We start from the raw sequence: 13902 nt of genomic DNA, 5'->3' as shown, positions 1-13902 counted from the left end.
AATGCATTGTGAGCAGAATTATGAGTCTTGTAGAAAGTAACCCCCTTTTTCTAAGTCGAGCATTTTTGCGGACAGTGACCCCCTTTGGAGACACATTCTGTTATGAAAGCTGCCATTATAAGTTTTTTTGAGGCATAGCTGTTTATGATAGCAGAGATACAATACTTCACAAAGCAGCTAAGCATATGGAGGATTCCCAAATGATAACAATTCACCTATTTGGTCCACTTAGATCACGGACTATAAACAATATAGTAGTACAACAGTCATACACACAGATGAATCAAGGCTCTGATAAAACAAACATACACATGGACAGAGTGAATCCTTTAACCCTCCTTTACCACTGGTTGCACACAAATGAATAGTCCAGGCTTGACACAGACGCCGTCCAAACACGGGTTTTCCCGGACTCATGTTGTACCATAACAGCGCTACTGCCATTGCGACAATATAGTTGGTGTATTCAAAGGGAGTGCTGTTGTTGTCTCATTTACCCTATGTTTCCTGTCCATCATGCGAACTTATTGCAAATAGTTTGAAACACAAAGAACGTATTTTAAACTGAACAAGGAAGAGAAATAATCTAAATCGGTCCCGACAGAGCCAATTATAGGTTGAAGAGACAAACAAATCCCATGCAACAACCATTATGTTTATCTACTTTACTTAGCAGAACCAGGAGAGGGAGGTCGCATTTCAAGAAGGGGAGGGAGGGGAGGGAGGTGAAAAAAACACGGTCCAAATGTTTTCTATTCGACCTGTCATGATATGGTGCTGCTATAGCATGTTTTGGAAAACTCACTTTCGTCATCTGACCAGACGGTGATGTTGTAGACAGGGTATGTGCCGCCCAGATCCACCTCCCACCAGTGATACGTGCCATATGGGTAAGGATTAGAGTCGCCACCTCTCGAGTTCGTGCTGATACAGTTTTTGTTGGTGATATCTCCACGTGTGTTGCCGTTGGCAGCGTTACTGGACGGTCCTTGATCATCGTCCTTGCTTATCTGATTGTACGTTTTCCCTGTCGCCACGTTTTCTGCACACATAGGGTGGATTTCACACACAGAGTGAACACTGCTAATGAGCCAGCGTACACAGAAACAAAAATATTGACTCTCTGACATTGATACACATGCAACTACAGGCGAACGCACAGGCACATGCATGCAGACAGAACGTACGAGGTCAAACGGACAGAAAGGGGAACAAATTCCTTCGACTGAATGATTGGCGGGTTCTACCTTTCGATAAGTTTACGACTGTATTATATACATTTGAACACACACACCACCACCATACTGTATGTACAGCAAGACAATGTTGTCTCGCTTTTGAGATGTGCATTGAATGCATAGTATAGCTGAACAAGATAGATACAAGTCATTGGATACGAAACATGAAAGGGGCTGCTACATACTTGTTACATTTCTAGGCCTACAAAACAGAAGATTAGGATATGTGAACGGGAGAGCGGTGGAGGTTCTTAGTGACAAGCTATGTGACGTTAAACAAGAGTAACATTTGAGTACGTGTCATCAAAAGGCAAGGTAGAGTCAAAAACAACAACAAAGCAGAGTTATACTCACCAACATTCGGGTTTGCTGTGACGATAGCACAACACGAAGACAATAATATAATGATATATTTGAGATACATGTCGTTCATATTGCTTGTAACGAACTATACGAGGAAACTATTACACTTTAATTCAACAGGTCGGAACATTCAGCACACAGCGTTCTTCTTCTCGGTATTCCTCCCGCAAAAGGAAAGCACTCTCGTCCCAAAGTCTATTTACACATAGGGGCGTAGGAAAAGGGGGGGGGGGGGGGGGCTGGCGTACAAGTGTGTTGTATGACCAGCGGGTCTAAGACTGTATCTGATGACGACCGATATACATATAAATACATATAAATTTATAATGAGAGCGCTGCTAAAAATGCCAAAATGTGCACTCGATCGCTTGTACTTTTGAAGAAAAGTTAAATATGGAATGACGTCAAGAGCGAGAATGCAGAGAAATTACGTCATGAGCAAGCGAGGTCATCCTTTACTCTGACGTCATTCTATATTCGCTCTTGACGTCATTCTATATATATTGACGTCATTCTATATTTAACTTGTCTTTAAAAGTGCAAGCGATCGAGTGCACATTTTGGCATTTTTAGCAGCGCTCTCATTAAAAATTTCTATTTTGTTGCTTCAACAACCAAGAGCAGCTGCTGATACTTCAAAATTTCTTTTTCATACTTTTTCAGCACTCTCTGAGAATGCCCTTAAATGCATTTCGATGAATTCTCAATCCTTTGAGGTTGTAGAACTCTCCTCGGGTTATTCTTGTTCAGTGTTGTAATCGGCTCCGAAAGGGTTTGATTCTCCAGTAGGCTGTCTGTGAAGAGTTCTTTCTAGATCTAATACTTTTTAAAAGTACAAGCGATCGAGTGCACATTTTGGCATTTTTAGCAACGCTCTCATTAAACATTTCTATTTTGTTGCTTCAACAACCAAGAGCAGCTGCTGATACTTCAAAATTTCTTTTTCATACTCTTCACTGACAGTTGCAGGAGAATCAAAGAAAGATTCTCGTCTATGCAGAGGGCCTACCGCAGAAATGTGGTTTTCTCTTTTGCATAGAAGTTTGAGAGTTCTTCTCTGTTTTATGCCAAGAGACCGCCTGATGAGAGCTTCTCAGCTCGAAACCGGTAGCAGTCTTGGCTAAACAAAAACGGACCTTTTCAGGTTCAGCACTCTATGAGAATGCCCTTAAATGCACTTCGGTGAATTCTCAATCCTTTGAAGTTGTAGAACTCTCCTCGGGTTATTCTTGTTCAGTGTTGCAATCGGCTCCGAAAGGGTTTGATTCTCCAGTAGGCTGTCTGTGAAGAGTTCTTTCTAGATCTAATTCTTACCCCCTCCCCCCACCTATTCCATTACCTCTAGTGTGCTCCCTGCTTTCAAAATTCCTTGTTGGAATGTAGGCGGTGGAGACACACACAGAGTAAAGGATGATCTCCCTTGCTCATGACGTAATTTCTATGCATTCTCGCTCTTGGCGTCATTCTATATTTAACTTTTTTTTAAAAGTACAAGCGATCGAGTGCACATTTTGGTATTTTTAGCAGCGCTCTCATTAACAATTTCTATTTTGTTGCTTCAACAACCAAGAGCAGCTGCTGATACTTCAAAATTTCTTTTTCATACTCTTTACTGACAGTTGCAGGGGAATCAAAGAAAGATTCTCGTCTATGCAGAGGGCCTACCGCAGAAATGTGGTTTTCTCTTTTGCATAGAAGTTTGAGAGTTCTTCTCTGTTTTAAGCCAAGAGACTGCCTGATGAGAGCTTCTCAGCTCGAAACCGGTAGCAGTCTTGGCTAAACAAAAACGGACCTTTTCATGTTCAGCACTCTATGAGAATGCCCTTAAATGCATTTCGGTGAATTCTCAATCCTTTGAGGTTGTAGAACTCTCCTCGGGTTATTCATGTTCAGTGTTGCAATCGGCTCCGAAAGGGTTTGATTCTCCAGTAGGCTGTCTGTGAAGAGTTCTTTCTAGATCTAATTCTTACCCCCTCCCCCCACCTATTCCATTACCTCTAGTGTGCTCCCTGCTTTCAAAATTCCTTGTTGGAATGTAGGCGGTGGAGACACACACAGAGTAAAGGATGATCTTCCTTGCTCATGACGTAATTTCTATGCATTCTCGCTCTTAACGTCATGCTATATTTAACTTTTTTTTTAAAGTACAAGCGATCGAGTGCACATTTTGGCATTTTTAGCAGCGCTCTCATTAAACATTTCTATATATATATATGGGTACAAAAACAATGATCCTTCTCAGGACTAGACTTCCTTGTAATACGTCCCCCACAAAGGGACTTTGCTTTGTAAGTCTCGGTCCCCCCTTGAGGAGGGTCTGGTGCTCCCAATAGGCTGTCTGTGAAGGGATACTTTTTTCTCTCTCTCTTTCTCTGCTAAGAGATTTTAACAAATCTCGGAAGAAAGTCTCTGCTGACTTTCAATTGTTTCTTTCACAATTTCTGATGTTTTAAATGCTAATCCGACTTAGGTCGACCAAATGTCGCCCTAAAGCCCCCATTTTACAACACTTTCGATTTAGGGCGACCAAAAGTCGGTCGCCCCAAGTGTTGGCGTCTTTTTCTCCAATTCCATTGGCCTGACAACATTGACCCCATGCGCTATCGAGGAGACAGTGCCTAACGTATCTTGCTTGTAAATCGCATCAAGTTGGGATTTACCGTTTGAGCACAAAATTGAACAAGTGATTTTGAGACTTAGGCCGTCCTTTGCAAAAAAGGATCTTTAGTCAACCACGATACTTATACAAATATCTTTTTTAACTGAGTGTAAACATATCATCATCATTAAGGCGACGATGTAAAACACCTATATCTTAATTTTGACTGATTTTCACAGTCAATTCTTGACCGTGTTGGGTGTAGGTCAATTAGCAAATGTAATTACAAAATTTAGTTAATATTGCTTTAAAAACAACGGATATAGCACTGGTAGCCATAAAACCCCTTTTTACAATGGTCGCCCTATAGGCGGATTTATACTTAGGGCCTATATTATATTCCTTCCCTGAGGAAGGTCTTTGCCCAACAATTTGGGTAGCCAACTATATATATATATAACCTAATTTCTTGGTTAAAACTTGTCTAAATTTCTAAATTCTTTCTTAATAAATATCAATTCTACACTTTGGCCTTAAATCAAAGTGTTTCCCTTCACAGATATCCTCTTGGGGTTGTCAGATGAGGGTAGTCTCCCATGCCAACAGAAGCTACCATTCAGAGAATGGTTTGCTTCTTAGTTGGATACCATGGGTTGACAACTCTCGCCATTAGTACCACCTGACCACTGATGAGACACAATAGTGTCGAAACACGTGTCTGGTCTAGGTACAAATACAATGGTCCTCCTCAGGACTAGATTACCTTGCGATACGTCCCCCACAAAGGGACTTTGTTCTGTAAATCTCGGTCCCCCTTGAGGAGGGTCTGATGCTCCCAATAGGCTGTCTGTGAAGGGATACTTACTTCTCTCTCTATCTCTGCTAAGAGATTTTAACAAATCTCGGAAGAAAGTCTCTGCTGACTTTCAATTGTTTCTTTCACAATTTCTGATGTTTTATATATATATATATATATATATATATATATATTCGGCAATGTAACCTATCCACGGAACGCAGTAAGTTTTGACTAAATGTTTTAACATAGAGGGGGAATCGAGACGAGGGTCGTGGTGTATGAGTGTGTGTCTGTGCGTGTGTGTGTGTGTAGAGCGATTCACACTAAACTACTGTACCGATCTTTATGAAATTTTACATGATAGTTCCTGGGTATGAAATCCCCAGACGTTTTTTTCATTTTGTCGATAAATGTCTTTTATGACGTCGTATCCGGATTTTTGTAAAAGTTGAGGCGGCACTGTCACACCTTCATTTTTCAATCTAATTGACTGACATTTTGGCCAAGCAATCTTCGACAAAGGCCGGACTTTTGTATTGCATTTCAGCATGGAGGCTTACACATTAATTAATGACTTTGGTCATTAAAAATCTGAAAATTGTGATTAAAATTATTTATTTTATTCTTCATCATGTTCTGATTCCAAAAACATAGAAATATGTTATATTCGGATTAAAAACAAGCTCTGAAAATTTAAAATATAAAAATTATGATTAAAATCAAATTTCCGAAATCGTTTTAAAAACAATTTCATCTTATTCCTGGTCGGTTCCTGATTCCAAAAACATATAGATATGATATGTTTATATTAAAAACACGCTCAGAAAGTTAAAACGAAGAGAGGTACAGTAAAGCGTGCTATCCTTCTCAGCGCAACTACTACCCCGCTCTTCTTGTCAATTTCACTGCCTTTGCCACGAGCGGTGGACTGACGATGCTACGAGTATACGGTCTTGCTGAAAAATTGCATTGCGTTTAGTTTCAATTCATTCTGTGAGTTCGACAGTTTGACTAAATGTTGTATTTTCGCCTTACGCGACTTGTTTTGTTTTAATGTTTCTGTTGATTTTAATTTGATAGGCTCAATCTTGAAATAGTCAGAATTAATTTAATGTGTGGCACTTCTTTGTGTACATGTTGTTCTCCAGATACGTATTTGTTTCGTGGAAGTTAAAGGCAAAGTTCGGTGTTCTCCATGTAATCTATCAAATATCCACAGACAGACAGACTCACAAACGACCTCCCTCAGATACGCACAATCTGGGTAGACCACCTGTACGCGTCTTCCTACGGGCCCGACTAGGAAGTAAAAGACATGCAATAGAAGACCATCTGCTATGAAAAGATCGTTTAAAAAAAACCAGTTGTGCTATTTGGTAGTGGCTTGTTGTCACAAAGGCAAAGTTTGACGCCGGCATTTCTACAATAGGGACTTTTGCAACGACATACACGTCCCTCAACTCTGTATTTCTCGTTCAATGACACTTTCAACAAAACAAGAGGCGAAGCCTTCAAGGCTCACGTAAGAAATCGACAAACAGTAACACAAACTCAATCACTCCGTCACACACACACACACACACACACACACACACACACACACACACACACACACACACAGACAGTAAGCATAGGTGAAACTGTGCAAGAAAGCGAGACCCTGGATCTGCCAACTAGTCGCGGCCCGCTTACAATAACAATGACCGAGACTTTCAGTAATTCCTTTGCGTGACGTCTAACCCTCTTACGTCATAATGTGACGTCTTCAAATAGTTTCTATCACACACGTCAAACACTTTTGACCGAGACGTAATCTTCTTATGCGAGCTTTATCCATAGACTCGGAAATGTTAAAGTTTCTATCACACACACACACACACACACACACACACACACGCACGCACGCACAGACAGACAAAGTTTATCATCGCATAGGCTACACTTACGTGAGCCAATGAAGCGGAAGAGGGGTGGGGGGTGGGGCGGGGGATGACGCGAGGTTTAATACTCTGTACATATTTAATTCTGCAAGACCTTTGCACATAGTGGTAGCTCGATCGTTTTTAAATTTAGTCAAGTTTTGACTAAATGTTTTAACGTAGAGGGGGAAATCGAGACGAGGGTCGTGGTGTATGTGTGTGTGTGTGTGTGTGTGTGTGTGTGTGTGTGTGTGTGTGTGTGTGTGTGTGTGTGTGTGTGTGTGTGTGTGTGTAGAGCGATTCAGAGTAAACTACTGAACCGATCTTTATGAAATTTGTCATGAGAGTTCCTGGGTATGATATCCCCATACTTTTTTTTCTTTTTTTTCTGAATGTCTTTGATGACGTCATATCCGGCATTTGGTAAAGTTGAGGCGGCATTAAGTGAATGCAGATACGCCACTGACACTCTGACTGTAGTAATAGCTTTGATGTGATTAAAAGCAGCACACAGCAAACAACTCGGATTTATTTTGCAAATAAACCTCGATACAACCTACCCCAACCCCTCCCCCACCCCCACCCCACCATCTAAACAACCCCCCCCCCCCCTCTTTTCTTTTACCAGCCTTCAAACTAAAATATTTTCTGTCCGGGTTGTGAATAGCAGGTATAGTCACGTCTGCACGGTTTGCTCCATTCTTCTTCTTTCTTCTTCTGCGTTCGTGGGCTGAAACTCCGACGTACACTCGTGTTTTATTTGCACGCGTGGAATTTTACGTGTATTACCGTTTTTTACCCCGCCATTTAGGCAGCCATACGCCGTTTTCGGAGGAAGCATGCTGGGTATTTTCGTGTTTCTATAACCCACCGAACTCTGACATGGATTAAATGATCTTTTTCGTGCGCACTTGGTCTTGTGCTTGCGTGAAGCCTACACACGGGGGTGTTCGGACACCGAGGAGAGTCTGCACACAAAGTTGACTCTGAGAAATAAATCTCTCGCCGAACGTGGGGACGAACTCACGCTGACAGCGGCCAACTGGATACAAATCCAGCGCGCTACCCACTGAGCTACATCCCCGCCCTGCTCCATTCAATTTTAATAGAATCAATGCAGTTACTTTGAATACAAATATTCACAATGTGATATCATTCAAAGCGTTCGATAGCATACACACCCTTGCACCATTAAGCTTACCTTTTTAACTCTGGACAATGCCTTTTTCCTCGCGTAAAGTCGTTCCTCAAATAGTCATACTGACACTCACGTTTTTGACTTTGTGATCTTGTCTATTTTAACAAGGTTTTGATATTCTTATATTCCGCTTTTCTTGTACGTGGTAAGTGACAAAATAACTCCACGTTTTCCCACAAACATGTCCATAATTTAGTCACGTTTTATACCACTGCCATAAATAAACAATTCTTCCCAGACAATGTTCTGTATATGATAACATGAAAGCATTTTCTTCATATCTTGTATACACTCTGCAAACAAATGATTGCACCCATTTTCGTACCCCAACTAAAACATCCATTCCCGGTCCTCCAATTGGCTATTTGGCACACTTTTCGTTGTAGGTGTCACATGACCACCGCCAAAGTTAGGTTACCCCTGCTGACAGAGTTATTTTCGAAAATCGTCTATTGGGAAACTATTGAATGGCATATCAATCAGTCAATCATGGAACCTAAGACAGGATTATTAATAGCTTTGTTTTGTTTGATTCAACTACCTTGTTTGAAATTATTTATTTACCTTGATTTCATTGATTCGCTTATCTTGTTTAGGAAGCAATGTGTGTGCAATATAATGTCAATGTGAGTCATGTAATCCAGTTAGGGACAATCTATGAAACACCGTAATAATCTGCACAGATGAACACACCACGATATTTGTCGCCGATACACACGTCCCTCGAATGGTTTCTTTTCTCGTTCATCGACACAGTCAATACAATCAAGCAGGGGGGGGGGGGCTATGTCAGCCACAGTCAAACATTCACAGCATTTAATGTTTAGCCCATAATCAGGCCCTTCAATCAGGGGTGGGCTTATGATATGCTGGGTGATCTTAGAATAACCCTTTTTAGCGGATGAGCGTATGATACGAAGAGCGGGGCACGAGGTGAGTGTCTGCAGAAAAAATGTAATAACTCCTAAAATACTAATTATCCTGCAACCATATTACAGTTGTCAAAACCCGAAATGTAGCGCTACTTATTCACGTTGCTCTTTTTACAAAAAAATGCGTATCTATTGAATAACTATCCAAAACACAAGGCATGTCGCCGATTTGTGGTCGGGTGCTCTTATGAAATACCCCCTGTGCGCTTATGATAGCTTGATTTTTCGGATCGGATGCGCTTATGACTGGTTTTTCGCTGCGCTGCCTAGTGTTTTGCTTGATGACCTGAATGATCTTAATTAAATGTTCTCATTTTACAGATCATGGATTATAGATGTTACCACTTTCTTGCTACCTTGTTGCTACTAAAACGTATACACATTATTTTATTTAGCCCTTTGCCGCGACAAGGTTCGCCGATACCGGCACTTGTCTAGACAGTGACGTCATTCATAGATGACGCCAATCATAAATGACGTTTGTCAAGGGAACTTATGCTTTCAAGTGTTGCTGCTTCCAGTGACAGGAAGGTATATAGATATAGAGAATACTACATGGCTTGCTGTGTCGTACCAGATTTACACGAGTTGTTTTTTTAAATATTGAACTGCGAGCGAAAGCGAGCTGTTCACTATTTGAAAAACAAACGAGTGTAAATCTGGTACGACACAGCAAGCCATGTAGTATTCACATTCTGTTTATCCTACATACTGTACTTACGTGTATTTTACTGAGAATGTCCTGCATTCGAGGCAGCTAAATTGAAGACGCTTGTTTTGGAACCTCGATCTCTTCTAAAGCCTCGTGCAACCTATTACGTCAAAGCAAAGAAACGTCACTCTGAAAGTGTGGCGTGACGTGTTAGTTGTAAAGATTCATCGAGGGTAATTAGCGAGCGCAATTTGTGTTTCTATAATGACGTTTGTCTCGGTGACTTTGGCATCATACGCAGTGGAAAAACAGGTCCCTGCCAGACTTGCTTGACATGACCTCATTTACATGATATACACACGTGTGATTTGAACGATTATGATCTCACGGGTGTCTCTCTCACGTATGTAGGATAAAATATAGTTCTCTGCTTCACCAAATGTACGACCAATAGTGAGATGTTTTGTGTCTTTTTATACTTCCTACTAATACTGCCGACAAACTAGCCAGAATTGCACTATTGCGCCTGGACAGAAACAGGGTTAGACAAAAATGCAGCCTCAATGACATCTCAATTATTTCACGCTCATTATCCTAGCTAAAACACACACCACTTTCATAAAGGAATGTTGATATGAAAACAAAAACACTAATAGGGTTTGAGATGCGTTCTGTTTGTAGATGGAGTATTCTGGGATCATGGACGGCAGTGGTATTGACCTGGACATATCTCAGGAGATTCAAGTGGAAACTACCCAGGCTGACCCAGGACCACCCCCAGCCAGCAGCACGCCTGCGAAGCCAAAGCCGACTCAAGGCGCGGCAAACATCGCACTATACAGGCGCCATACTCAAGGCCCAGCCGGGATTGGAACCCGGGTCGCTGTATCCCCGGGGAATCGTGCTGTCTACACAGCCAACAGGCCTCCCAATACAACTTGAAACGGCTTCTTTGACCTTGACATATTATGACCAGACAAGGCTTCAATGACTGTACATACAATTTAATTACAGTTAATTAATATTAGAAAGTAAACTTATGAGAGAGAAAGAGAGAGAGATTGAAATTAATATTTTGCAAGTTTTCTATGCTTTTATTAAAATCAATAATATGAAACTAATCTTGCGTCTTCATGAAACCAAAGGGAGTAAAATTAAACTCTAACAAACAAGTGTTTGTTTCCTTTTCACAAAGTTCTGAACAGTAACTTTAAAGCGGTTGCAACATCAAAGGTGGATAAGAATCCTTAGATGTTTTTGTTTCCTGGGCAACCCTGCATCTGCTTTTGACATGACGATCTCTTCCCTGTCTGAACTTGAACTCCACGCCACAAAACTGGCACCGAAACTCTGGCATTGGTGCATGCTTCAGCCTGTGCTGAGTTAAAGCCTTCTTCGATGGGCACACTTTGGGGCATTCATCGCACGGAAAGCTCTGTGGTTTGCTGCTGCAGGAGTGCTGTGCAAGACTGGTCCTGCTCTGGTAAGTCTTACAGGCAGCACAGCTGAATGGCTTCTTCTTTTCATGGCTGTTCAAGTGAGACTCCAGCGCGACTTGACTAACCAGCGCCTTTTTACAGATGAAACACTGGAAACCCTCTTCGTGAGTAGCCCTGATATGTCGCCTGAGATTTGGCAAGTGCTTGTAGGTGTTTCCACAAGCAGTACACAGGTGAGTCTTCCCCCTGTCCTTCTTCGCAGGCTTCGCAGGCGTGCTGCTGGCTGGGGGTGGTCCTGGGTCAGCCTGGGTAGTTTCCACTTAAATCTCCTGAGATATGTCCAGGTCAATACCACTGCCGTCCATGATCCCAGAATACTCCATCTACAAACAGAACGCATCTCAAACCCTATTAGTGTTTTTGTTTTCATATCAACATTCCTTTATGATAATGAGCGTGAAATAATTGAGAGATGTCATTGAGGCTGCATTTTTGTCTAACCCTTTTTCTGTCTAGGCGCAATAGTGCAATTCTGGCTAGTTTGTCGGCAGTATTAGTGGGAAGTATAAAAGGACACAAAACATCTCACTATTGGTCGTACATTTGGTGAAGCAGAGAACTATATTATCTCTATACCTTCCTGTCACTGGAAGCAGCAACACTTGAAAGCATAAGTTCCCTTGACAAACGTCATTTATGATTGGCGTCATCTATGAATGACGTCACTGTCTAGACAAGTGCCGGTATCGGCGAACCTTGTCGCGGCAAAGGGCTAAATAAAATAATGTGTATACGTTTTAGTAGCAACAAGGTAGCAAGAAAGTGGTAACATCTATAATCCATGATCTGTAAAATGAGAACATTTAATTAAGATCATTCAGGTCATCAAGCAAAAACTAGGCAGCGCAGCGAAAAACCAGTCATAAGCGCATCCGATCCGAAAAATCAAGCTATCATAAGCGCACAGGGGGGTATTTCATAAGAGCACCCGACCACAAATCAGCGACCTGCCTTGTGTTTTGGATAGTTATTCAATAGATACGCATTTTTTTTTGTAAAAAGAGCAACGTGAATAAGTAGCGCTACATTTCGGGTTTTGACAACTGTAATATGGTTGCAGGATAATTAGTATTTTAGGAGTTATTACATTTTGTTCTGCAGGCACTCACCTCGTGCCCCGCTCTTCGTATCATACGCTCATCCGCTAAAAAGGGTTATTCTAAGATCACCCAGCATATCATAAGCCCACCCCTGATTGAAGGGCCTGATAATAATTAATTCCTCGAGACGTGTATAATAGTAGCTCGTGTTTGAGGAAATAGGATTTCATAGAATTGTTACTTACGAATCATAGAATCTAACTCTTATGTAAAATCAATGTCTTGTTTGTATTATTGTTATGTACCATGCCTGAATTTCTCTATGAGATAATAAAGTATTCTTATTTTTATTCTTCTTATTCTTATTAACTTTGACTTTCTGGGGAACATGGAGGGGTCATGGTTTTTGAAGCTATACATATACTTCATGACTCAAAACACCGAAGTGAATTTGACTGAAACTCAAGGCAGTATTTCAAGGTAATATGTTCCCCACGCACGCGATCATGTTACTTGTTAAGTATCAGTCTGTTGATAGAATCCTTATACTTTCACGTGGACACATACCATTAAACAAACAATGATGTGCAAAGTTGGAGTTTTTTGTTGCGATCTAAAGAGAATAACAACTTTCAGTTGCAAGATTAATTCAACGAAACATAAGCTGTTGGATTTTGTAATGTGTCCGACTTGAAGGCTGCCTGTATCGCAATGCCATGCAACACATATCTGAAGCGATATACATGGTCGCTTTTACGAGAATAAGTGAATTTTCAGCGAATTCGTCAATTCCATAAGCAAAAGGTGACGGTAACAAAAACCTGCCTGTCTGTGTCTCTCTCAATCCCTGACGGTCTCTCTGTCTTACTCTGTCTCCGTCTCTCCATTTCGCTCTATGTATGTCTCTGTCTGACTCCCTGTCTCTGTCTCTCTCTCTCTTAAAGGCACAGTGCAGCTCACAGCCTTCGTTTTGCGTTTTTGTTGCAGCTGGGTGCATTTACAGTTCAAAAATCCTCCTATGGTAGTAAAACAAACCTAAAACTACCCAACGACGACATCTGTGAAGCTCGACAGTTTCTTGTTCACGCGAGTGCATAAATTAACCTAGTTATTACGTGGTGTTTGGTCGGAGTTCGATTCAACTGAGTTATTCCGGCCTCCATTTTGTTTTACACAAACTCATGATGATGTCTGACATAGTTTGCTAGTGACGTGACTTTTTGTGCATGATGTGGTGATCTACCTGATCTAAATTTAGATCCAAAAATAGGTCAAGACCAGCCGGGTCCGAGCACGAAATTAATTCGTAAAAAAATCGCAGTTCTTGACTCTTTGGGTGCAAGTCAATGAAACTTGGTAGTTCGTCTAACGGATAGCTGCCTGAGGTATGGCTAAAAGCCCCAGGGGCTCCGTGCACCTGGATTTGACAAGTTCAGTACCTTCAACCAACCAGTCTTCCAAATAACGAATCACTTTTCTCTGTTCTGTTTGCTCTGTGTTACAAGCTCTGTGTCAGCTGTAAGCAACCACCGGTATGTCAAGTAACGTAACCGTGCCTATAATGATACTTTGGGGACATTGGTTTTGCTTGTTGCGCATTGAACTTAAATTTACCCTGATATTTCAAGAACATAAGAAATAACAGCGAAAGGAGGAACAAGGT

The 13902-nt window shown here is 41.3% G+C and overlaps 1 protein-coding gene across 1 annotated transcript in view; it reads right to left on the bottom strand.

Moving 5' to 3' along the window:
- Nucleotides 1–1747, bottom strand: part of LOC138963806 (uncharacterized) — a 65684-nt gene extending 63937 nt beyond the window's left edge. Inside the window, exons 1-2 of the mRNA XM_070335659.1 lie at nucleotides 1593–1747; nucleotides 806–1042 (exon numbers count right to left, since the gene is read on the bottom strand). Of these exons, the coding sequence (XP_070191760.1) occupies nucleotides 806–1042; nucleotides 1593–1671 (316 nt within the window). The 5' untranslated portion in view covers nucleotides 1672–1747. The remainder of the gene's footprint in view (nucleotides 1–805; nucleotides 1043–1592) is intronic.
- Nucleotides 1748–13902: the final 12155 nt, after the last annotated feature.

This window comes from Littorina saxatilis, linkage group LG4, assembly GCF_037325665.1.
Source record: "Littorina saxatilis isolate snail1 linkage group LG4, US_GU_Lsax_2.0, whole genome shotgun sequence".
NCBI lineage: Eukaryota > Metazoa > Mollusca > Gastropoda > Littorinimorpha > Littorinidae > Littorina > Littorina saxatilis.
The sequence above is the reverse complement of the archived record's forward strand: the minus strand, read 5'-3'. Positions and strand labels throughout refer to the sequence as shown.